The 25,597-nt window shown below is 38.2% G+C and overlaps 1 protein-coding gene and 1 long non-coding RNA gene across 21 annotated transcripts in view; one reads left to right on the top strand and one right to left on the bottom strand.

The window, feature by feature from the left end:
• The window catches only part of MECOM (MDS1 and EVI1 complex locus), a 543,708-nt gene that overhangs the window by 53,841 nt on the left and 464,270 nt on the right, over positions 1–25,597 (bottom strand). For 11 of the 18 annotated variants that reach the window (XM_032359892.1, XM_032359866.1, XM_032359880.1 and 8 more), the window contains one exon: positions 5,993–6,127. In XM_032359892.1, the coding sequence (XP_032215783.1) occupies positions 5,993–6,127 (135 nt within the window). Of the gene's footprint in view, positions 1–5,992; positions 6,128–6,681; positions 6,686–7,323; positions 7,411–8,225; positions 8,356–8,792; positions 8,895–9,050; positions 9,542–11,802; positions 12,786–16,241; positions 16,248–25,597 lie in introns of those variants that run through there. The other 7 variants (XM_032359985.1, XM_032359948.1, XM_032359912.1 and 4 more) reach the window with 7 other exon arrangements.
• LOC116600038 overlaps positions 20,602–25,597 on the top strand; it is a 9,569-nt gene continuing 4,573 nt past the window's right edge. For 2 of the 3 annotated variants that reach the window (XR_004289479.1, XR_004289482.1), the window contains exon 1: positions 20,602–21,475. This is a non-coding gene — a long non-coding RNA (uncharacterized LOC116600038). The remainder of the gene's footprint in view (positions 21,476–25,597) is intronic. The other variant, XR_004289478.1, reaches the window with a different exon arrangement.

Raw genomic sequence — 25,597 nt, 5'->3', positions numbered from 1 at the left:
TAACATGAAAAGAAAGACACATATAATTTATTGGATGACATGAAACAGAGAACTGACTGTTGGTTTTAGTTTGTATAAATAGAGCAAATGATAATGATTCTCCTACTCTTACATCTGGAGCCTACAGTGTACCCAGCCTGGAAACCTTGGAAGTTTCCATTAAATTGCTTCTAAAGATCCCTCTCCAGTCCTCACAAGAAATACCCACTAGGCACCTGTCTTTTAGGTGGCCATTTCATCTGATTCTATGCAAACCGATCATTCTGCATGGTTTCAGGATGCCTGGGAAGAGTTCCATCATCACATGATGAGGAAGCCAACGATCATCTCTGGGTTTTTTACTAGGCTGGAGGCTTTTCTTGCGTCCTTGACCAACATGTTTTCCACCTTGATGGATCATAATGCACTCTGATGACTATCTTTTTGGCATCCTTCCAGGAATAGCTGGAAGCTAATATGGATGTGATGCTTTGAGATCTTCCTGAATGACAGGTGTGACATACACGTAAACACTAATTACTTAAAATGTGCCCAGAATACCTCAGGTCATCCACTTTTTCAACTTCTGTGACCTGTGAATCTTTATAAAATTCCTAGTCTGCGTAGTGTTATGGCTGTCTTGTGTCCTGAGCGTCATTACATGAGGGAAACATTTTGGGGGAGGGGCTGGGCTGGGCTGCTTATTTTATCATGTGAATATCAAATGGCAAACTGTATCTGAGACAGTTTCATCTTCGAGTGAAGGAAGTAACTTATCAGCAAGACAACATCCCCCCAAAGTCAGCTTAGGCCCCGTTCACAAGGCCAGTCTCTGGGTATTGCCAGCTGGCATTCATCTTAAAACAGCAGAGCATAACTTTGGTATAAAAGTGGAACTTGACTTAAAAGGAAAGCAAAGAAAATGCCCAAAGCCAGTAATAATTTTAACATCAAAAGAGGTCATAGAAAATGTGGACAGAAATCCTTGTAAAGGAAGAGCAAATTAACAAATTACCTGACAGTTGACGCAAACATTTTTAAAAAGTGGAAAGAGGTGAACAAATTACATTTTGCTTTTTACACCGCTGGTCTTCCCTGCTTTTTTGCACAAATGGCATTAATTGAATAATTCAGGAAAACATTTTTTTTTCTCCGTAAAAAGCCAAAGAAAATAACTTGATAATTGAGCCCATAATAAGCTTGAAGTAATAATACTGCCCTAGTGTCCGGGCCGTCTGATAGAACCATTGACGTGGACCTAAGGAGAGGGAAAGGGGGTGTGCCAATTCAGCCATGATCGTCCTGGAAGCAGTTAAAACTTTATAAGGTAGAGCAAAAACGAGAACAATGCCTGTTCCAACTGAAAACACTGTAGAATCTTGCTGCCGTTCATTAACCACAAGAGAGCTGGCAAAATCCCCTAAGTGAATTCTGACCTTGATTTCTCTGAGGGACGCTCATTCTTCTATATCCTATTTCTCCAAAACATACATCAGGCATTGGATAATCTCTTATTGACACATTTCTTTTTATTCAAAGTGAACAGTAGACTTCTCTTATTCTACTTACTAAATACCAGCTGTCAAGGGCCTGTTTAAAAATGAACGGACTTATCACCTTGTGTAAATGACAAGATTAATAATGTCTTGGGTTTCTGAGAACTTTATTCCAGTTATAGACCATGTCAAGGGCAAGGCCAGGAGTTTGAATGAAACCATATTCCTTTCCAGGATGCAGAATACATACATACATACATGCATACATACATACGTACATACATACATACATACATACAAAATGTTCCCCAAAGCACACGCAGAAATCATTCTAATTATCATAAGCGGAAAGGAAGGTCTTACTTAAGTCTATAAAATCACCTTAAATGAATTGTGCCTTAATGATGATTACAACCAATACGGATTCACCATGAAAAAGCATTACAGAAAAAAAATTGTGTTCAAAGAGCTAGCTATTGCATAAGTACCTCAAATCTGCAAACATATCATAGATGAGAACTGGCCTTGAATGAAGTAGATAGGGGGTCTATGGGTCATCTTGCCTTTGTTCAAGAGGAGTGTATAGAAACATGGAGGTATGGGGGGACTTATCAAAGAATGGAGGGAAAGCTAAGAGCAGGGTGAGGCCAAAGCTAAAGCAATGTGCTCCATCTACCCAGTGGAACTTTTGCACAGGTATCTACAAGGCATGAAAGGAGAGGACATCAAAAATATCCAGAATAAAAAAGGAAGGAAAAAAGAAAACCTCAACAAATCATCGAGATGTGTGCCTACTTAACATTCAACACATGGGTGTTTCCAGATGTAAATGAAACTCAAAATAATTAACGGTTTTCATGCTTCCCCTGCATATTTGAGGACCTATTCTGGAAAGAACTTTCATCATCCAACTCTCTGCTTTTACTCCTGCCCTGCTCTACCTCTCAGTGCCAGCTCTTGCTCCTGAAAGCAAACAGGGACAATTTCAGACTATTGAAATGTAAAAATACTGAAGCATTGTCTGTTTCAATAAAAATTTCCAGCCAACTGCTATGCCATAGCAGTGTGGCTATGTAATATTGTAGAGAAACTTTAAGGAGTATGGGGGAAATAATTAGGACTTTGAGGATAAAGAAACTTAGATATTATTATAGAGCTTCTATTTTATGACTTGAATGTGATTGGAACTTAATTTACTAGTGTCTTTGGTGTGGCCTTTTTCTACAGAGATAAATTACTATAGTTAATACAGTATTTTCTGGGGAGTGGTAAAGGATACCAGCCAGGAGCTGCAGCTACTTAGAAATTATGATTTAAGCGTTCATTCCAGTGTTTTCAGAATTCCTATCTCCAAAAACATCACTGCAATTATTTTGAGAATTTGAAGAGACATCTAAAAACAATAAGCTTGGGTCTTTCTAGGAAGCATTAGAAAAGAAAACTGCCACAAAGCTCACTCTGGCCTGAGGGGTAGGGGGGAAGAACCTGAAATAAAATAACTCACAGAAATCTACTGGAAAATTTAAACTCGGGAAAATCCCCTCAAATAAAATGCTTGTAGAGAGGTATTAGGAAAAATGCTAATCGCAGGGCCTTTGTTTTTATGAAACAATCCAGATTACATCCTTTATCAACTTCACTTGAAAATCAAAATCCATGCTATTCCTAAGCACTTCTTCACCCCCAAACACATCAAACATGGGTTTTATCCAGTACACATTTGACTGTCTATTACCAACCTGTATTACCATCTTAGCAAGAACATTTATTCTCTTTTATAGAATCCTTCCACAGCATTATAAAGCTGATCCACATTGATTAAGCTTGATTTTTAACATGAGAATTTCTAAAAATCTCCTCTTTGCAAAAATAATCTATAATTTATACACCTTCGTTTTGTTCTGGGTCATCTTTTCCCTTCTTTATTAGACGTCATAATTATTGTAATGGCTAGACTACTGTTGAAAGATTCATCTGACATTCTTTCTGTAGCCCAGGACTTAAACCTGTCTTGTTATTAAAATTCATTTTATAAACTTGAGCTCTAAGAGTTGGAGCAAAGAGAAACACTGTTTTATAATTTCGTGAAAGTGTTTCATCTGCTATTGTGTTGTGCAGGTGAGTTGATGTTCCTGTTTAATAATTACTCCTGGCCCAGGGTCTCCCTTTATGAACATTAAATAATACCTCACATCATGAGAGTGTTCATTGTGTGATGAGTTGTGCTTATTCACCATTTGGCAGCTCTTGTTCCTCATGGAAAAGAGAGCAAAAAAATAGACCTAGAGAATCTCTTTAGTCAGCTATTTTATCATTGTACCTAGTCCAACATTCACATTTCAAAGCTGTCTGAAATTGTAGTCTTAATTAACTTTTAGAACCACGCATACAAGCTTACGGATGAATGTGTTTATAAAATATGCATACATTATTGGGGTATCTGTTCTCTTTTGTCTTGTCAACTGGGCTAAGTAGGATTGTATGCATATATTGCCTATCACACAAATCTGACTTTTACCTCTGACTTTCCTTTCTCATTGTTTATGGGTGAACTTACTTGACCATGTAATGTCAATTTCACTATTATGTTATTTGATATGTACTCTGTTACCATCTTAGATTTCTGCCAGCAAATACATAAATTTAAAATGAGTGCTTACAGAAATAATAGGTATGTGTCTAATATTGGCCTTTTATGATTTCCTGATTAACTATTTTCTTTCATTCTTTAATTAAAATAAGTAAACATGCTATTCATTATGGTATGAAACCAGTATCATTTCTTTTGAAAAGCAATATATTTTACAATGTGTGTCTCAAAAGTAACTATGTTAAAATTATAAATGCCTGCCCTGAAAAGCAATCTAATTCATAGTTAATAAAACAAAATTGTTTTGCTTTTTTTATGCAATCAAGATTCCCAATGAAAGAGTGTATTAAAAAATATGAGACACATAATTATTAAATGAAAAATGTATTGGCCACAAGTCCCATTCTTCCCCCATCCTTTCACTGACCCTACAACAGTTTTATCTGTCCAAGGAGATGGCCTCTATTGTCAGTAAATATGGACAGCAAATAATTATGATGATATAATTACATTATTTCTTCTTACAGCTGCCTTTTGAGGTCTGTCAGCTCCTTTACTTCAGGAAACGTAACCTGAAAAATTCCTTCATTTACAATACCCATGTATGTCCCACATCTACAAATAGTGCATGCTCAAAAAGTGTTTGTTGTTGATGTGACAGTAACTCTTATGATGGACCTGGGATATTTTCTGCTCCTAATCAATAACTAATTTAATAATGTTTTCCTTTGTGAACAATGTCTCTGTTTTCTTACAGTAAAGGAAAAAAAATAATTGATTGGTTTATTATTTTTGATGTATGTTGAAGATTTTTAAATGATACCTATTTAAACCTAATTTTACAATTTACTACCTCTTACACAGTTTAGTCAGTAAAAATTATCTGGTAGCTGGTAAAATGCCAAAGAATAATCTCATAATGATGATTGAAATAGAGTCTTAGGCCATATGACGCTAACATTACTTAACAGCTTTCAATTGGAAACATCTAATTTAAACTTTTCTTTTTCTTGGTGGGGATATTCACAGCAAATTTGCCAAACAACCATTTTAATATGGTCTTTGAAATGTATTTGATTTAGGTAACCATTGGGTTAAAAGAAATAAATGATGGATAACATAATTAAATTCTAACCCAACAGTGTTTATAAAACAAAAATTAACAAGCTAAACCTCTTGTTGTTTCAGGTATTGTCATACTAAGTTACAAGATTCATAACCTAACTTTATTGAGTGTAAAATATGTTTCATGATATTTTCATGATCTTATTTCATAGTTATTATTATTAAAGTTAACCTCACTGCATGGGCCTCCGTAAAGCAATTTCCAGCAGTGATATTTTTAAACTTTTCACATATACCTAAAAAAAGGGAGTATTTTGATTAATCTTAAAAGTGTTTCTCCTTTATAAACAGGCAAATCAACATAAAATGCAGTCAGATAAGACTGCATGTAGCTCATATATATACACACACATACACGTACGCATATCTACCTACTATTTCAAGTAAAAACCTATATAATATTTCAAGTGTATCACTTCCAATTTCTGCACAAATTCATAAAGTGTTACTGAGTAGCTCAATACTTTCCATGAATGTTTCCCTATTATGATGGTAAAGAAAAAAAGGTAAAGAAAAGCTAGCAATAAATAGTCCCCTGTTTTTAGAACATTCTATCACACTCAGAAAACTAGAGCATTTATGAAGTTACAAAGTGAATAAACTACCCAAAAAAGTAGCACTGAAAGAAAACAGTACTGCAAATAACTTTATTCTGCATCTCACTTATATTTGTGCATTACCTTTCAGCATATCAACAAACAGGCCACAAGGGTCTACTGCAGCTCGCTGTTATTTTTATTCTTCAGGCTTCACTGATACTTTAGTACTCTCAAAGAAAGACAAGAAAATCTTTACAACATACCTGATCATTTATCTGGCATGCAACGAGGTTGTGCTGATCATAACAGCCAGCAAACCTGATGTACTTGAGCCAGCTTCCTACATCTGGTTGACTAGCATCTATGCAGAACTTCACATTGCAAAACTCATCTAAGATCTGGAAGGAAGAAGATGAGAACAATCAATTTCCATATCAATTCATTCTTTAGAATGGTTAATTGCTTGAAAATATTTTATTCAAGTGTATAGTCCTCCTTCAAATCCTGCAAAAAAATAGTCAGGCACTATGCATATTATTAGAGGAGAAATAACAATAAGTTATCTTAGAAGCAGCAATGTACTATATTTTTAAAAGAACAAAGCAATTGTACATTATTGCAAAAACTGATCAATTGATTTTTTAAAATGCTTGTTTCCTTGTTATGCATGAATGAGTGCTATTGACTTAATTTTACTCCACGTGATTTTTACAAAAAATAATATTGAACAGCACATATTAACCTAATATTTCTAAACTAGTCAGTGTTTTAGGTTCAGATTACCTTCCCATTAAGCATATACTTTCACATTTTTGCCCTTTAAATTAATTCAGTTAAAAAACTTTAAATATTACTAAATTCCTTTTCACTTTGTATTTCACTACCATGAAACAATTAAATCACATTGTTAATGGAAGAAGATAATAAGATTTGTCTCATATTTGTTTCTGACCAAACTTAAGAAAAATAAATGAAAACAAATGATTGGTAAACACTCATGTAAAATATGGCAATCTAATGTTTTAGTTAACACATGTCAATGCATGTTTTAATTTTATGTTTAGTAAGCAAAATAACAAGACTGGCTTCTGATCAAATAAAAAATATATAATAATATTGTAATAAATTACCATCATTATCTATGGTTGTGTATTGTTATTTTTCATGAGATTTTATATTTGGCCTATCCTGAATATTAATCATTACTTAGGATACCTTAAACAAAAATTGAAAGGAGAAATGTCCATTCTTAAGGTTTTGCATACTTACAGGAAACTATTCTGATTCACTAGCAGCAATATTGTTTTAAACATCAATATTAAAAACTGCAGAGTTGTTGACCTAATGGCAAGTAACTAGAAAGGCTGCTAATTGTTAATGTCAATCAGTTAATGCAAACTTGAGGAAGTTTCCTATCACAGACTAAATAAGACAGTCCAGAACAAAAAACAAGGCATTAAATAACTCCCACAGAACCCTGTTGTATCTACACCTATGTGAAAGTAAAAACTAAACTCTTGGATATACAGACCAAAAGTAATCTTGCATAGAATTCAGGTAATCACCTAGTTGCAGATTCAACTCATTAACTCACCCAGAAACTTCAAGAAGAAGCCCAGTGCTCTGAGAGCTCTTAGTCAAGAGGCATTATGAATAAGCCTTTGGCCATGAGGCAATTAAAAGGCAGTAAGTAGTCCCACAATTTAAAAAAGAAAAATCAAAGCAGAAGATAGGGATAATAATTGCTACACACACACACACACACACACACACGCACACACATACACACACACATCAAATCTTTTCAAGACACCTCTTCACACTAACAGAAAGTCTACATTAAATACCCTTTCTAGTGAGACAGACAGATATTAACAATTTCTTATTTTTAAAATTACAAACTTCAAGTTGTTTTCTTCAACTCTCAGTGCTGAGTGACTCTAATAGCAACTTGAGATTTCTACCCCCACCAGCCCCCCCCCCACCCCGCAGATATCTACAGGGAGCATAAATTACAGCAGCAATACACGTTTTAAAATAGTAAAAAGTTGGGATTTTTGTTTCGTTTGTTTTTTGTCTGTTTAGTTTCTGGTTTATCTTTTGTTACTTGTTTTCTTGGCTAGCAGGAAAAAAAGGCAATTCTACTCACACACTAGAGAAATATTTAATGAAGGAAATAAGGTGAAGTCAGTGAAATGCAACACCAGTTCCATTTCATATTTGCAGACAGAGGTGGAAAACTTGTTAATTTCAAAGTCAAGCATCATCTATCCCCTTAGCTTTTGAGCATACCCTTTTGCGGGGGCAGGGAGTTAAGTATTGCATATACTGCACATAAAAATTCTAGATGTAATTTTATTCCGTGTTAACATTATTGCCACTGCCACTGTCAACAGTGAAATTAATTTTTAAAAACAGGTTCATTTCCAAAGAATGTCTTTTACATATATGTTACATGATTATTCAAATATTTCACCAACATATTAACTTTCTTACTCTCAATATTCTTGCCCCAGACAAAAGCTGAACTTTCTCCAGAAACGTTTCCCCCCTGGGTGAATTATTCACTTTTGATTTGCTAGCAGAACTGCATTTGTCTCCCAAATGTCTTAATCGTCTCGGAAATCTCGAATAAAATACAGTAAGAACACATCTTCCGTCATTTCATCTAACACACTCCTGTGTTTTTAAAAGCTGTCAAGTTCCAAAGATAGTTTAAAAAAAAAAAAAATTCCCTTTAGGTGGACTGTAGAGAAAGGCCCTTTCAAAAAACCAACAGCAAAGGGAAAGGAAAAAAAAAAAAAAAAAAACCCACAATCTAGCCAAAGGGTCCGAATGTGACTTTCTCGCGAAGCAGCACACGATGTTGGACAGCAAAGCTGTTACTTGGCAAGGTGGAACTCGGCCGAAAGCGGCTCCAAAGTCGCGTGGCCGGTGCCAGGAATTCAGATTTTGGCAACCCCACCTTCTGCGTCCCTGATACCGACGGACAGACACACGGAGGGAGGGGAAGTAGGAGAAGAGCGAGAGGAAAAAAGGCCGACAGCCGGCAGAAAGACCCACCGAAGGCCGGACGACCCACCCCGGAGACGCGTCCAGACCGCACCGTTCCACAGGAGGAACAAGGAAATCGCCAGTCCCAGCAACGTAGATAAGCAGCAGGGCTCCGCGAGACTGCGGGCAAGTAGGAAAAGAAGGCTTGGGGGGGGGGGTCGGGGCGGGGGGCGCCCCGGAGAAGGGGTGCCAAGGCAGGAAACTGTCCGAAGTTACAAACTATGCACATCGCCAAGACTTTTTTTTTTTTTAAGTGAATTCTCTTACCTTAAGATTTCTATGGCCTCAACTCAGCAATAAAAGGCAATCACAGAAGAATTAAAACAAACAAAATAAAATTATCAGCAGCCCCCAGCTTTCCTGCACGAAAATCCTTTCAAACGATCCCGAACCACATTTCGGGATGTTAAAAAAAGGAAAAAAGGAAAAAAAAAAAAAAAGAAAAGAAAAGAAAGAAAAAGAAAAAAGAAAGCCTCGCGTCTCGATTTCCGAATAACTTTGTCCGTCTCTAGGATCTGCTCGCCAGGACCACGCGTTTCAGATTTATTGTCCGCCAACAGTGTATTTTTAAGACCAGAAATGAAGTCTCCTCTCGTCTGGGTGACCCGGGTTTGGTGTGTTTTGGCTTTTTTTTTCCCCCTTCCTAAATGAGCTCGGAGCTATTCCTTCTGGTTCACATCACCTCCCTCTTTTCTCACTTTCTCTTGCTCTTATCAGCCCGATGTGTAATGAAAGTTATCTGAAACCCACTAAAACTTCTTCCACTTCTCTCTCCCAGTTCCAAGGGGGGGAAACAGGCAGGAGGAGGAGAGTTTGAAAAGGTGGGGGGCCTGGGGAAGCGAGGGGAGCTCTAGCCCCCTTTTAGATCCTCCGCAGCGCCTTCCCCAGTCCTGGACCCTCACGGGATCGTCCCCTTTCGCAACTCCAAGCGCAGCCGCCGGGTTTCTATTTCATGAACTGTCTCTTTAAAGAGGATCTGCTCGGCCATCCAGAAAGAACCCGGGGCGAGGGAGAAAGGGAGCTATCTCCCGCCGCCCAGAGTGATCGGAAGCCAGACGGGCTCCTCTTTCAGTAAATTTTTAAAGTGACAGCAGCCTCCTCTGGCAGGAGAGGTCACAAAAAGGTCGCCAAGACCCAAGTCCTATAGGGACAGACTGATTATGGATACACCATCCCCCTTAAACATGTAGATTTCTCCGAGTAAACAACCAATGGGGAGATCTCGCCAGGCAGAATTTCTTTCCCTTGGGAAATATCCTCTGTTTCGATGTCCTGAAAGCACAAGTGTTAAGTGCGTGTGTGTGTGTGTGTGTGTGTGTGTGCTGTTGGAGAAGTCGGAGATGGGGGATGGGGGATGAGAGTGAGAGGGTGGAGAAGTGCTTTGGGGGGTGTGAGGGTGTAGGCACCAAGGCTGAGGGTGGGGCGCTGGAGGGAGCAAGAATGAAGTTTAGGGTAAAGAGACACTGGCTAATGCTAAACCTAGTAATTAGTTAGAAATTCTCAGAAAACAGCAGCCTAACAGTGGAAGTTGACATGCTCATTTCCAGTTTTCTGCTAAGCATCTTTTCTAGTGATTACTACTGAAATTCATACTCTGTTCCCTCTATTATTACAGTTAGGTCAGCTGAAGAACGTGCTACTTTTCCAAATCATATTTTTCTTAAAGGAAGTAATTTAAAATTTTGAATTTTTTTTTTTTTTTTTGCATATAACCTGTCCAAATAGAATATTAAGGGCTTGGAGAGATTGACAATTATCTGGTGAGCTTTGCCATATTCTGTGATACCTTAATTAAACACCATGAACGTCTAAAAGTGGAATTAAGCAGTTTGACAACTCAGGTTATTTTTAAACTTTTAACATTATAAATGCTGCTTTGGGGGATTAGTACTGTACCGTGATTAATAACTTTTTAATATACATGGTCAATTTTTATCAAAACATTTCAGAAACAGAACTGGGAGAAAGAATATAGGGAATGCGTGACAAATAAGAACCTACGAATTTACCTTTAGCCAACCTTGGAAAACTTAGTAAAACCCACCGGTTAAATGGAAATAAATGCTTTTTATCACAAAACTCCATTCATAAAAACAAATGAACAAATCCAACTTCTCAGCTCAACAATGGAAAGTGAAGCAAAGTAAGCAAGTCCAGGGACCCTCGAGGGGGAGGGGTGGAGGGAAAGGCTATGGAAAGCGCGCTTATGTTAAACTTTATCAGCAAACGGGGACACCGCCAAGTCCCCTTTTTGTTTTCTCCAAGTGCAAACAGACGTGTAAATCTAGTAGATGTATATCTCCCCAAAATGCTGATTTAAAAACAAAAATAGTAACAAAAGGGAGGGATGTGGGAGAGAGAAAATGACAAGAGGTGGTGACTAATTCGTTTCGGTGGCCTGTTATCTGTGACATTGAACTGTTATTTCAGATAATGGCCATTGTTTGAGGGAAAATCGCACAGCAGTGGTAGGTAGGACAGGAAAAATCCTTTGTAAATAACCTAAAACCCGGTCAGATATTCCCATAGAGTTCGGCGCTTGAGAACCTTTAAGAGCCCCCGGTTTGCTGCCATTGATTTCCTGCCCTTCCTCAACTTGCCCATTGTCGGAGCCCCTTTTTTTTTTTTTTTTTTTTAATTTAGCCATAAATTGGACCGGCTCAAGCTATGAGCAGTTCTATTTTCTTCCTGTCAGGATGAGGGATTTGTTTTATGATGCATTGTGTATTAAATACAAGTAATCTGGGGAACCGATTGCTTCAGACAGTGCGGCCTGATCAGGGGGTCTGAGAGCTCAGCGCCCCAATCCCCCACCCCGGCCCCGCGGCCCCCGCCTCCTTGCCCTTTACAAAGCGGCTCTGAAAAGGAGGAAACGTCGGTGGATAAACAAAAGGTCGGATAGAATCAGTGGAAGGTCCTAGCTAAATTAGGATTTCGTGGAAAGGGCCTCCGAATTTTTTTCCCTTATATTGGGTTTGGGTGGGGGAGGCGGGGCGACTTTCAAGGTCTGGGTACTTGCAGATGCGGCAGGAGGCCGGTAGATGGCGTTGCGCCCCGAATTAAGGCGCCGAGACTGCGGCTTCGGCTCCAACCGCCCAGGTGAACCGGCTACCGCCCGCACGGCGCGAGCCTCCGGCTTTGCCCTGCGCCTAGCGCGTGGGCCCGCCGGCGTTTCCCGGGCTCCTGGCCGAGAGCACCCCGCAGTCCAGACAACGCAGACACCGGCCTGAGCAACGGCTCGCTCTACGTAAGACATTCTCTTCTCCAAACAGGGCCAAAAGAGTAAACGCCCTCTCTCTGAAACCTTGAAAGATTTATCTAGAGAGATGGGGGATTATTTAGCCTCGTCATTATTATTTTATTAATATCGTCATCAGTCTTGCTCTCTACTGAATAACTTGTGAGAAAGGCTAAAGGAAATCATTAGAAGGACCCGGGCAAACACTAAATATTAATCTCTCTCCCTAGCCCTTCCTCTCCGCGCCCCCTCTCTTGTTTGATTATATAATAACTTCGTGTAAAGACAGAGTCCCCTCACTTTTTCCGGACGACACAGCTGGAAGTTTAAAAGTAGGGTCCTGAAATCCCTGGGTCGTGAGATGGGCCTCATTTCTCATGGAAGGAGCCTCTTGCTGTTAAAAGAACCCCTTAGGAGAAGACCCTGACCCACCTCCTCCCACCAAAAGTGAAACAGAAGAGGAGACAGAGGGCTGGAGAAGACTGCTGCAAGGGGCTGGTTTTTTCTCCCGGGTTAACTTGCTTTCCATCAGGAGGTTTCTAAAACAATAAATAAATACAAGGAGCCAAATACCACCACCAATTCCCTTTATTCCTTGGGATTTCTGGTGAAATCTGTTTACAGTAGTTCCTGGTTACAAATTAATCTGCAAAAGCCGCTGTCTGCTCAGCAGTAATCAGTAACATGCGTGTTCTGCAGTGTTTAGCGCTGCCCTTGAAATGGGCTATTAAAAATAATGGTTTTACTATAATCTCAAACCAACTTTAATTTGCAAACATGTATCAAGACAAATGATCTAAATATTAAGGGAATGGAGTGGAAGAATGTACTAGATAGAACAAATGTATAGCTCTGGGGAAAGCAGAAAATAGAGTGATTCATCAGCAAAGTTTAAAAAGAGAATCATACTTTTAAAACATTTTTTTTCCCAGAAGGAATTAAAATATTGGTTTTTTCTGTCTCATTCTGTTAATTGTTGTTTACCAGGAAAAGGGTACTGGAAAATATGAGGTTCATGTGTGAGTTGATAGATTTTTCTGGGAGCTGTAAAGATCCCCCTTTGGCTGATGGCAAGGCTGAGGTGGGAGAGGTTAATGTGTTTTCTTCCTGGTTTGAAAAGGGCATAAACCCTCCTCAGGCCCCTTCCTTCCTCCCCCATCTGCGTGGATTGCAGAATCTTTAAAACGCTCAAAGATTTCCAATAAGGCCACTGACTCGCCTTCATTGTGTAACTGTTTATTTAAAATAAGTCAATATATTAGTTAAAGCAGTAAGAAGTTAGTGCTCCAGTATTCAAGTGATTCCCACAAGACTGTAAGCTGATGCCTCTTTTAAGCCTTAAACTTCATGGTTGTCCCAGAAGTAAAAGTTCTGCTAATGGAGACCCTATGGGCATGGTACATTCCAGCACATCATTAAAGGAAAGAAAAGCAGTCCAGCCAAAGCCAGATGAAATAACTGCACTGTCCACTTTTAATAGGCTTCCTGTGGACAAACAGCCCTGTAACACTCTGCAGAGGACAATATTTAAAAACAAGACAACTTGCTGGCAGTTTTCAATACCATAAAGTTAATAAAGTATGTTCCCATTCACCCTGACATTATGTTTTTAGTTTATAGAGGAAGGCACTTTATAACCTCAGCCTAAGTAGAGTTCCCTTAATTCCACAGCTTTGGGTTTCTTGAGGTGGCTAAATATACACTGAAGTTCAAGCTTGACATTTTTGTTTTAACACTGTTTTTTTTTTTTTTTTTTGTAGCTTTTCAAGAACGTACAAGTGCATTTTTACATTTCCAAAGTGCAGTTTCATTCATGGAGATCCTGTTAAATCTTGTTTCATACAGTTCACATCAAGAAGCATGAAATAATCTGAGAAATTGACATTTGGCCGAACAATAACTGCCTGCTAATTAAATTAGCTTCATGTATAGATATTGATGTGTGTTTAAAAAGAAAATCGATGCTTCCTTTTCCACATGGGAATAGGATTTTGTAAAATTTGACTTAACTGAGACAAAGATAAGAAAAATACACGTCTTTAGGATTCAAGAGACTCCCCACTGATTCTCATATAAATATTTTTCCCAATACAGAAACTCCAATTTGTCTCTACTATCTTTCCCTCCAAATTCTTGACCACCTACAAGTTCTTCTCCCAAATCCTTTTACCTAAAGAGTAAGCTTTGTAATGAAGCATAACATCTAGCAAGAGAAACCAGATCAGAAAGCCATGGAATCAAAGTAATATTTTAATTTTAGTTTATATGTTTTAATCAGGAAAGTATCTCACAAGATGGGCCTCCTAAATTTGAAGGTGAATTCTGTGGTCCTGGGTAGGTAGACCCCAACAAAACAGTCTAGCACAATAAATTTACAAACAAAAAATTCTGAATGTCTGCAATCACCAACAAATACCATCCTTGCTCAGGAAAGATATTTCTGGTCGCATTTGATGGACTTCTTTTTTTTTTTTTTTTTTTTTTAAATCTATGGGTGTGGGGGAAGAAACTGTTGGGAAAAAAAAAAAAGAAAGAAAAGAAAAAAGGAAATTAAAGGTAAAAAAAAAATGTAAATAAAAAATTTCCCTTGGTCTGGAAATGGGCCCTACTGAAAGCATGTTAATCTCCACCTCAGTAATTTGGTTCTCCAGGAGAAGACAGAAGCCCTGCTGCTGTGCCCTGCACTTCATAAATCACATCTTTATGTGGACAAGGTCAGGGCACCTAACAGCTCAGACATGGGCCTTTGCAGTGGCTCGAGGATTCAGGCATGTTTACTCTCCCGCTTGGCTCTCCGAGGAGTAGTCCAGCACGCTTCTAATTACTTTTGATTATTTTCATTTGCTGGGGTCAGTCTGGCTTGCCAGGACTGCTGGAGGGTTGATTTCCTACAAATCTTGATGTCTTTGTAGGACGGCACTGTGTGCGTTCAGAATTAGCACCCCGTTATTGTCCCTACAGCATGGGATCCTTCATAACAGATACTGTGATATAAAAGTTTCCCCAGTGAATACTTCTTATTTTATTAATTAACTACAAGGGCATTATCACCTATCTGATCTTTAAAAGAAAAAAAATTGCAGATGACTTGCTTACCAGTTGAGTGTTTTATAGTATATTTGGCCAGAAGGAAAGCGAATTTCTTTTTCTTTCTTTTCTTTTCTTTCTTTCTTTCTTTTTTTTTTTTTTTTGCTTTGACTTTAAATATATTTAGTAATGACTAGTAGCTCTTTGGAAACTAAGATGAAATACTTTGCTGAGACAACAGCTCTAGTGAATAAATTACTATAGTCAGAGATTTATTTCCTAAACTCCAATTAAGACTGCCATATTTAAAATATTTTTTGTTGGGCTATTTTGATGTATTTCAGGCCTAAGCTATTACGCTGAGTGGTTATGTTGTGTGTAAAACACAACAACAAAAAATTTATACCAAGTTTAAATGAAAACACTGTTATAAAAACTTGAATAAAATATAGTAAAATTTTGGTAGAGAGAGAGAAACAAAACACCATTTTTCTCTTCTTTATCCACCCAAAAAAGAAATGGTTAATGATCTGATGTGTATACATTGAAATGTGCCTTAAAAATGATGAACAAATAAACATTCACAAAAACTGAAAAACAGATATTCACCAAGGAACATATAACACATCAATCTGGTTGTTTGGAAAATAAGCATTGTAGATCATTGAGCAAAAAATTACTATTATATTTTCTTTTTATAGACAATAACTTGGATCATGATTATAATTAGTCTCAAAAAGCCAAATCCCTCATTCTTCCTAACTTTAGCTCAAAGAATGAAATGCTCTTAGCCTTAACCTCTTTTAAGAATTTACTTCTTTTAATTATTTTATTAATTTTAATTAATTCAATCTTTCAAGACATTATTCAATAACTTTAGGGTCAGCTTCTTCCCCGAGGCTATAAGAACACCATTCCAATGTGCTTTTAAGACTCACAATTATGTGGGGAAAGTGAGTTGGGAGACATTTGTCTACTCCTTTCTCCACTCATAGCTATATGTCTGTAGGTAAGTCACTGAACCTTTGAGTTGGTTTCCATGAAAGTTTCATAATATCGGCCCAACAGGAATGTTGGGAAAATAAACTGGGTAATGTGAGTGTGGACTACTCTGAGTTCATGGGAACAAGTCAAAATACTGTACATTTTGCACTACTGGTATTGGGATACTGGGTTGGACTAGACTTACATACACATGCAGTGAGGAAGACAGTCTAGTCTGTATTTTGAGGAATGGCAAAATATAAGTATTTTTCTATCCTCTTTCTTCCATTTCAATGCCAGTTGCCCTAATCCTTACCCTGACCTACGGAACAGAAGAATTTGAAGAAAAATGTTTTTCCTCTCTCAAGCTGTGGTACCCCCAAAGATGTCTGTCTCTGTCTGGCTTGCAGCTGAGTTTGTTCTCCACCCCCACCCCCTTACCCCCTCCACCCCCCGCCCACCCTGGCTTCCCCACTGTATTCTCTGCCAATCAGTGAGAGAGCTCTGAGGCAGAGGGAAAATGCCATTGAGATTCAAGATCCCTAAAGACCGGGTTAGGCAGCCACGTACACATGTACACACACCTAAACACACACACATCTAGATTAGTTTGAGGTCAACGTTTATTACCAAGGCCAGGAAATTTATTCTCTCCTGTGTCCTCTGGTGGGTTCTGAGTGCCAGAATAGCAAAAATTGGGTCTATCTTATTTGCATTTATTGCCCAGAGCCTAACTCAACACTAGGCATACAGTAGGTATTCAGTAGATGTTTGCTGAAAAAATATACCAGGACCTTTCTTGATTTTCATTCCCACCTAGCTTGGAAGCCCAGCTTGAATGCCTGTTAGCTCTTGTCTGAATTACTGCAATGACCTCCTAAAAGATCGTCTGACCACAGCTTATCTTCCCACCAGTTTATGCTCAACACTCTTCATCTTCCCAAGTATCAGCTATTAATCACTTCCCTGTTTAAAATTCTTCCATGGGTTTCAGTTGTCTAATGCAGTATAAACTCATCCCATTTTTGAAAATTATATAAAGCCATAAATGAAAATCACTTAGAATCATGCATGGTGCCCAGCATATGGTCAATAAAAATAGTTATTATTATTATTACTGAAATAATTGTTATTATAATCATTACCTTCCTCAGCCTACAAGTCATTTTGCTTTGATTGTCTTGGATAATATCTTATCTGCCCAAAGACCTCTCCATTTTATGCCCTGTGATTCCCACCAACCAAGTTTGACCTTTTCATCATTCACCCCAAATCATCTGTGCTTCCCTCCTTGTTTATATCCAGTTCTATCTTACCTTACAGTATAATGGTCCTCAGTGTTCATTATTAAAATAATCCAAAACCCTCCTGAAGGGTCATTGTAAGATTCATCAAGATGGAATAAAGTTTTATTCATACTGACATCTTCAGCAGCTTCTTTTCATAATGGGCTGAAACCACCTCTGCACTTTCCTTGCAAGTGTGAATTAAGCATAGCTAGATGTATGAGGAATTGCTACATTTACTATCCAAGACAACTGGACTACTTAACATTGTTCCCCATGGGAATCATTTGATGAACTGATAAGTCTTTTTCAGGGAATTTTAAGATAGAAATTCCTACCACTGCTATTTCACCTACTTCATTGCTCCCCATCACTCAAATGTCTCTTTCTGTACTATCTGCCCTTTACCTGAGTGCCAACCTGGGCAACATCTTGGATTCTTTCCTTTCCCTTAACCCCAGTAAACAGTCATTGGCTTGGTCAGTCTGTTCAGTTGTTTCCATGGGCCCTTCACCTTCCCACTGGCACTGGCCTGCTGGAGGCCCTGGTCATTGTAGGCCTGAATTTTGTGACATCTTTATACCAAAAATACGCCTTCCTGCAATAATGAAGTTCTAAAAATGTCCTACCTTTAAAAACAAAATAGGTAGAAAACAAAGAAAAAACATGCTAATAAAGATTCCGATGGACCCTATTCTGCTAGAGAATAAAGCCCCTAATCCCAAGTACAATCTCCTCTCTAATTTGGTGTCAAATTTATCTTTCTAGGTCCATTTCCTAATTCTTCCCTCTAAACAAATCTTCAGCTCTGGTTAAAGCTAAGGATGTAAGCAGAAGCATTTGGTCCTTTAACTGTGTTCATGTGGGCTCTTCATGTTTCTTTGATAGTCACAGCATTCAGGAGATGAAACAATAGCAATAATAATTCTATTTGTAAAGCTCATACACAGCGCTCTAGACACCCTTCCCTAAAATTCTTACAGTACTCATTATTAAAATCAATCACTGGTCAGTCCTCATATTTAGGGTCATTGGGAATATTTTTGTTATTTGCCAACCTACCTATAGGCTGTTTAATGGCAAGAAACACCCGACACACCAGCATTTTCTATTCAGTGACTGGTTAACAGGTATTCCCTGGAAATGTGTTCTATGGTTAAATAAGGTGATAACTCCCATTGGGGCTTCACAATGAACATCAACATGGTAAATGCTCTAAGACTCTAAAAGCTTCGTAAAGAAACCTTTTGACTTGTTTAATGGGGCATCAACAAAAATATTTAAACATGAATGGAAAGCCCCTTGCCCTTTCCACTGGGACATGTAAGGGAAATAATTTTATGTTACTTTGCATCCGTTTCAGAAAAGTATAAATGTATTCTTCTAAATATTTTTTCTATCTGTTGACTTTTTTTAACTCTTGATCAAAAATGTTACTTCAAAATTTTAATAGAGGAATAGACACAAAAACTAAGGCTCAACTTTTCATTCAAATTGAAAGCATCTGAAAAGTCTATCAAGCTCACAAGAGAAGTAGGTTATCAGTAAACTCTAGCCAATTGATCCTCGCCCTGTGAACTGCTCTAATTGTATTTGAGAGTATGGTACTGAGAGCCTTCCAAAGGAATGTGTGTAATCTCATTTCGAAATCAACCCACTCTTTCCTACCCTCTTCCATTACAATCTCTCCTCAAGCATAGATTTTACCATGGGCATATTTACACACAATGTTTTACATTATTTAGGCTTTCCTTAATAAGATTTGGCATTATCTAGATCTGTACTTCCCCAGGAGGGGGAAACAAAAAAAGCAGCAAGTCAATCTCAGTCTAAGAATCCCTGAATTAAATGTTTAAGAATTTGCCTTTTTTCTAGTTTTTGATATTGGATTCATGTGTTGTGCCTGCAGATGGCTGCTTAGCCACTAAACTAAGTGGACTTTAAATCAGATGGCATACAAAATTACAGGAATTTGATCTTTAGATAAACCACAAACCTTGATGAACTAACGTTGTTCCAGATGAATTAACTCATCATCCTGAGGAACAGAACATTTCACAGGAGCGACCACACAATCTTCTTTGTAAAGAACGCTAATGACTATGATTAGTTTGTCATCTATTGGAAATGCTTGCTTTCTAACTAGAGAGGCATACACTGAACAGGGAGTTCTGGCCTCAGAATTAACACTCCACTCCAAAGCTCTGACAGTATGTGCTGATTTTATGACGTGTTTGTTACAGAATTATTAAGAAACAATAGGCTAATTTCTTATCAATGATTTAGTGAAAGATTTGTCTTTTCTCTATGTTGGAAATTCTAAAATTCCATTTTATTACATCAATGGCCACAGCCAGACACTTTAACAATAAAAAAAATTAAAAGAGCCAGGAAAGTGTGTTGGGCTTACAATTCATTGAATGGGTGTCACATCTCTTTTGAAACATATCAAGGGTAAAATGTCAAAATATATTCCAACAGTTGGTTAAAGTACCAATAAAATCCCAGTATCAGTATGAATATACAGACATTGATTTCAGCCATGGTTTTAAAAATATCTTCTGTAAATTTTGTTGAGTCAATCTTCAGCATCAAATAAAATCCTAATATAGCCTGTCTATAAACTCCAGAATTAAGTACTAGTCAACTTCCAAGATGCAGATTCTCAAAGGTATTTGTGTTTTGATATGTAGTTCTTGGCTGGAAAACAAATCCAGGCTTGCTAATGCAGTGCCCTACAACTAGAATGGAGAATGCCAGAAGGGATGTGAATGGAAATACTTAAAGAGGAAAGAAAAGTATGCACACTGATTCACACATAATTTCTATCCCCATATGATATGGACTACAAATTTACAAATAAAACATGGAACCCAGTAATAAGATGGAGAAAACTGAAATGAGCCTAGGAAGGTAAGATTGAAATGACTACAGATTTTAAATTTTAAACTCATGCTTTTGTGTAATACCACACTGCATCTTATACACGTTTATATTTTTCCTCCCCACTTCCACTCTTACAAGAAGCTAACAAAGTTTGTATGTCCTCAAAAAAATGGGTAGATGAACCAAATTGAAATGATTTACTAAATACTCTAGCTATGTAATGTGTTTGTATTAATTTTGTGGGTTTTGTTGTTTCTGCAGAAAGTATCATAATAAATGTGTATCATTTCCTATGCATATCTCCTTGGTAATCAATTCTGAACTATTTCAGGGAAGTCATTTGAAGTCTTTACAAAATATATTTTGCTTAATTTTAATCTTGGAAATTATCGTGATGTTGTAACATATACATATTCAAGTTACTGATGTTCAACTACTGTGAAGAGAAAGAAAGGGAAGAGGAAGAGAGAGAAGAAGGGGTTTTGAGACAGAGAAAGAGAGAGAGAGAGAGAAAGACTGAATGATCTTTTATCCAGAAAAGAGAATGAGGTAGAGACATGAATCATCTGTTCTCCCAATAGGAATCAGGCATCAAATGCCTTTTGTGATGAATATCTTGTTGTGTTGAGTGTGTAACTCTCACATTTAGAGATATGCACCTCTCACACCATGCAGCATCTGAGTGCAAATACTATACTTCACTTTCTCTGACATTCAACCAAAGCCAAGGTGACTCACATCAACACTGGTGGTTTAAGGGCCAAGCAAGGGAAATTTGGATTACACCTGATTTCCAATTACTTGCTTACTGCAGAATGTAAGCCCTCAATAAAATGTAAACTGATTGAATATGGTTTAGGTTTTAAAAAATATTTCATAGCAGTGACAAAATAAGTAATCAAGACAAATAAATGAATGCAACATTTCTATCCAAATTCTTCCCTGTCCCACCAAATTTTGCTTAATGTTGTCCAGGTGATGTGGTGGATTCTGCAGGATTCACATGACCCAACTCTCAAATCACTCATACCCAGGATGTGTTGTCAACAGTCTGTTTTTGCAAATAACCTGCCTCTTGTATCCTTTAGTAGGGAAGGTGATGGACTGAATGCGGTAAGCTGCCAGAATGAAACAAGAAAATCTTCTTCCCAGGTCTCTCCCTCCCTGCGAACATGAGCTCACTCAGGCTCGTGAGCCCTCAGTCTCATCTACGGTTTCCAACTAAGCTGTAGCACTCTGATGTGGGAGGTTGCGATGGACTCTTCATCTAGGTATATGATACTGAGATAGTTGCTTAAATTTCTTGATGCAGTCTTTAAAATGATAATAATGAGATCATATGATAGTTGTCTTTCTCTGCTTGACTTATTTCGCTAAGCATGATACGCTCTAGTTCCATCCATGTTGTCGCAAATGGCAAGATTTCATTTCTTTTGATGGCTGCATAGTATTCCATTGTGTATATATACCACATCTTCTTGATCCATTCATCTGTTGATGGACATCTAGGTTCTTTCCATAGTTTGGCTATTGTGGACATTGCTGCTATAAACATTCGGGTGCATGTGCCCCTTTGGATCACTACGTTTAATAAATTAAAAAAAAATGATAATAATGGCCCCTATATCATAGGTTATCAGGATTAAACTGGAGATAATGTATATAAAGAACTTAGTATATTGGGGCACCTGGGTGGCATAGTCACTTGGGCATCTGACTCTTGCTTTCTTTTTGCTCAGGTCTGATCTCAGGGTCGTGAGACTGAGCCCCACGCTGGGCTCCAGGCTTAGTGCAGAGTTGGCTTAGGTTTCTCTCTCCCTCTCCCTCTCCCTCTTCCTCTCCTCTCCCACACACCTTCCCCTGGCTCACGCTCTTGCTCTCTCTCTCAAATAAATAAATAAAATCTTAAAAAATTACTTAGCATAAAGCCTGGTGCATAGCAGAGACTCATAAGGAGGAAAGACAGTGTAGTGATTAAAACTGCAGACTAGAGTAGGACAGCCTGGATTTAAATCACAGCTTCACTATATGCTAGGCAAGTGACATGTGGCTCAGCTTCCTCATCTGTAAATGAAGATAATGATAGTATCTCATAGGGCTATTGAGATGATGAAATAAAATAATCCACACATAGCACTTAGGTCAGCACATAGCATGTAAACACCTCATAAACATTAGCTATCATTAAAAGTCCTAACTATAAAATAGTTATCCTCTATATAAATGCCTTCTATAGTTTATTCTTCTCAGACATCCTCACATTCGAAGACAAACGTTTTTTCTCCTAATTTATTTTTTGCCTCTCAGGTAGAGGTTGTTTCAGAGAAACAGAAATGGAAACAGAGAGCACCAGAGAATAACCAAAAGAAGCAATACGAATAAACACTCATGGTCCCTAACATTAAATTAAGCTTCCCAATGCTAGTGAGGAGAAGTATTTCCTAAGAGAAGAGTGTCTTGGAGATAGGTGAAAGAAAGCACATGAAGAGAAAGAGGAGTCTTCATGATTCTACTGGAAGTCACACATGTTTTTACAGTAAACCTTGAACAGAAATGTGTGAATTACAGTTCAGTCGTAAGTTGAGGTAAGCTACTGAACAAAACAATTCTTCAAAATGTGGGGGAAATGAGACATGAAGCATTGGAGGGAAAGGAAAGAAGATACGCAGAGTGAGATGCTGGTGTGAAATGCAGGGGGCATCAGAGTCGAAGGAGTGCCGTCTGCAGCGTAAAAATCTGTTCTGTTGGCTGGGGCCACAAATGCGAGAGAGTGGCCATCGGAAATGTATCTCCAAAGCTGGTCAGATCTTCAGATGACCGCAGCTACCATCTTCACTGAAACCTGATGAGACCCTGGGCCAGAACCACCCAGCTAGCTAAGCGGCTTCTGATGTCCTTAGGAACTGAGGATACTTAGGAACCATAGGAACTGAAAATCATGACTCTTTAGTATTGTTTTGAGCCACAAAGTTTGGGAGTAACTTATTATGCAGCAATAGATACAAAATACAGCAGCCAAAGCTCTTTGGTGGATATGGAGAATTCAGTGGCCTGACCTTCAGTCATCAGGGCATTAAGGCCTGTGAAGGAGCACCCCCAGCCCGCACTTGGCCCCGTGGGCTGTAGCTCCAAAGGGACGCTTTCACGCTCTCATCTAACAATACCCACTGCCATTTCTGCTCATGAACTGTTGCTCAATATTCTCATTAGGACTCCCTAGAAGCCATAAAATTAAGAAGCATTAGTGACTAAGACTTGATAAGGCCTAATTATGGAATGCTTTCCAAAGACTATTGGACTTTAGGCTATATTGGATTGAAAACAGAAAAAGGCAGTCACGACAAGTTTCAGAGTGGTGACATTATGGCAAGATTTCGGAAAGTTTTGTGTTCTGTCTCCAGAGCCATCACATAGGACATCATGGTTTGGGAACATGTACCAAACGAGGGTTAGCTACTTTGCAAATTCAGACTGATTTTTGTTGTCTTTATAAAAGGACTAAGATGTTGATCTTTGAACAAAGAAGTGTCTTGCTAAGCTGTTTCCCAGGAGTTGCCCCCAGTTCCAGCCCAAAGCTAGGAGAAAGGCAATACAAACATATCAATATCAAATGCATCAATGAAAAAGAACACTAGCAATTTCTTTCTCTCCCCTTCCGCCCTCCTCATGGACTAGGACCTTGCCCCTTGCCTGAGGTAGCAGGACCTCTCCTAGGAGCTACAACCACTTCTGATAAAGTGGCTGCTGGCTACCATTCCCAGAGGCTCCCCGAGAGATTGCCAGGTTTGCCTAAGTACCAAGCAAACTATATCAGACAGGACACAGAGCATAGGAGGGATACCCATTATCCTTTCCAAAGGATATACTTTCCACTTAAATTAATTAAGCCACTGAGGTTACAAAACCATGAAAGGGCATGACAAGTAAAATTATCACCATAATAAAACTGAGAAAGGAGAAGCAGACATTAGAGAACTTGCCTGAGGTCCCAATGCTAGTAAGTGCTGGGCCTGTGGCTAGAAAACAGAACTTTTTGATTCTTAGCAAATGCTTTTCCCATAGTGCTAGTGGTTCTCCACCTATCTCAGCAAAGAGGCTGGAGATATATATATATATATATTTTTTTTTTTTATTTTTTCTCTTCCAGAAAATCTGATAATTTTATTTATCACTCCACTTCACTTTGATATTTCCTTTGTGGTTTTCATTTTTAAACATTTTCTTTGAAGCTTTTCAAATTACAAAAGTAACATATGTTTGTTTTGCCAATCAAACAATACAACACAAAGGTGTTTCACTTTTCAGAGGCAATCAATATGCAGCCCAGTTTGTTTTTCTTGTGGTATTCTTTGCTCACACAAAACAAAGAAATATATGTATTTCTATATATTCTATGAAAGTTTCAATATTTGTTTTTACCAAAATAGAGTTATATTGTACATAGCAGTCTACAACTTCCTTTTTTGAAAGTGGGAATGGATCATAATCTCTAAGTTAGGAAGTCTATGTCTAAATTTTTTTATAAATTTTTTTTTTAAGATTTTATTTGACAGGCAGAGATCACAAGAAGGCAGAGAGGCAAGTGGAGAGAGAGGAGGAAGCAGGCTCCCCGCCGAGCAGAGAGCCTGATGCGGGGCTCGATCCCAGGACCCTGGGATCATGACCTGAGCCAAAGGCAGAGGCTTTAACCCACTGAGCCACCCAGGTGCCCTATGTCTAATTTGAAGTTCTTTTTCTAATTACTGTATGCATACAAAAGACCACATGTACACACACACACACACACACACACACACACACACACACACACACACATTTTGCATGAACTCTTGGGTTTCAGAATAACTCTGGAATGTCTCCTCTATCACAAACCATGCTCTCCAGTGCCTTGGCTCTTGATTCACAGTTGAAAATAACCAAGCTAAATATGCTGCAGGGTAAGATTTAGAAACCAAAGGAAATAAAAAATTAATATAAACCACTGTCCCTGCTGTTCAGGCCCATGCAATCTATCTAGAGAGACAAGACTAAGCTACTTGAAAGAACAGCAAATAGCACAAGATTGTAAGTCATTAAGTACTAAATTATGTGGCTCAAATGATAAGTGCTACAGAGATTCAGACAGGAGAGAGATGTGTGAAGGCTGGCATGCGAGAGAAGCTTTACGGGACAAGTGAGACTTGTACTCATTCAAAGTCTGGCCGAAAGTGGAAAAGAGTATTTCTGGGGATTTTACTATGTGCCAGACATAAGTTAAATGTATTTTCAATGTTTGCTTCATTGCTTTGATAAAACCCAGAATCTCTATTGTTCCTCAGGTATATAAAATCATCCCTATACATTTAAAAAATATGATTATAGTATCTTAGGTATGTGTATACTCTTGTGTGTGA

This window comes from Mustela erminea, chromosome 1 (genome assembly GCF_009829155.1).
Source record: "Mustela erminea isolate mMusErm1 chromosome 1, mMusErm1.Pri, whole genome shotgun sequence".
Taxonomy (NCBI): domain Eukaryota; kingdom Metazoa; phylum Chordata; class Mammalia; order Carnivora; family Mustelidae; genus Mustela; species Mustela erminea.
The sequence above is the reverse complement of the archived record's forward strand: the minus strand, read 5'-3'. Positions and strand labels throughout refer to the sequence as shown.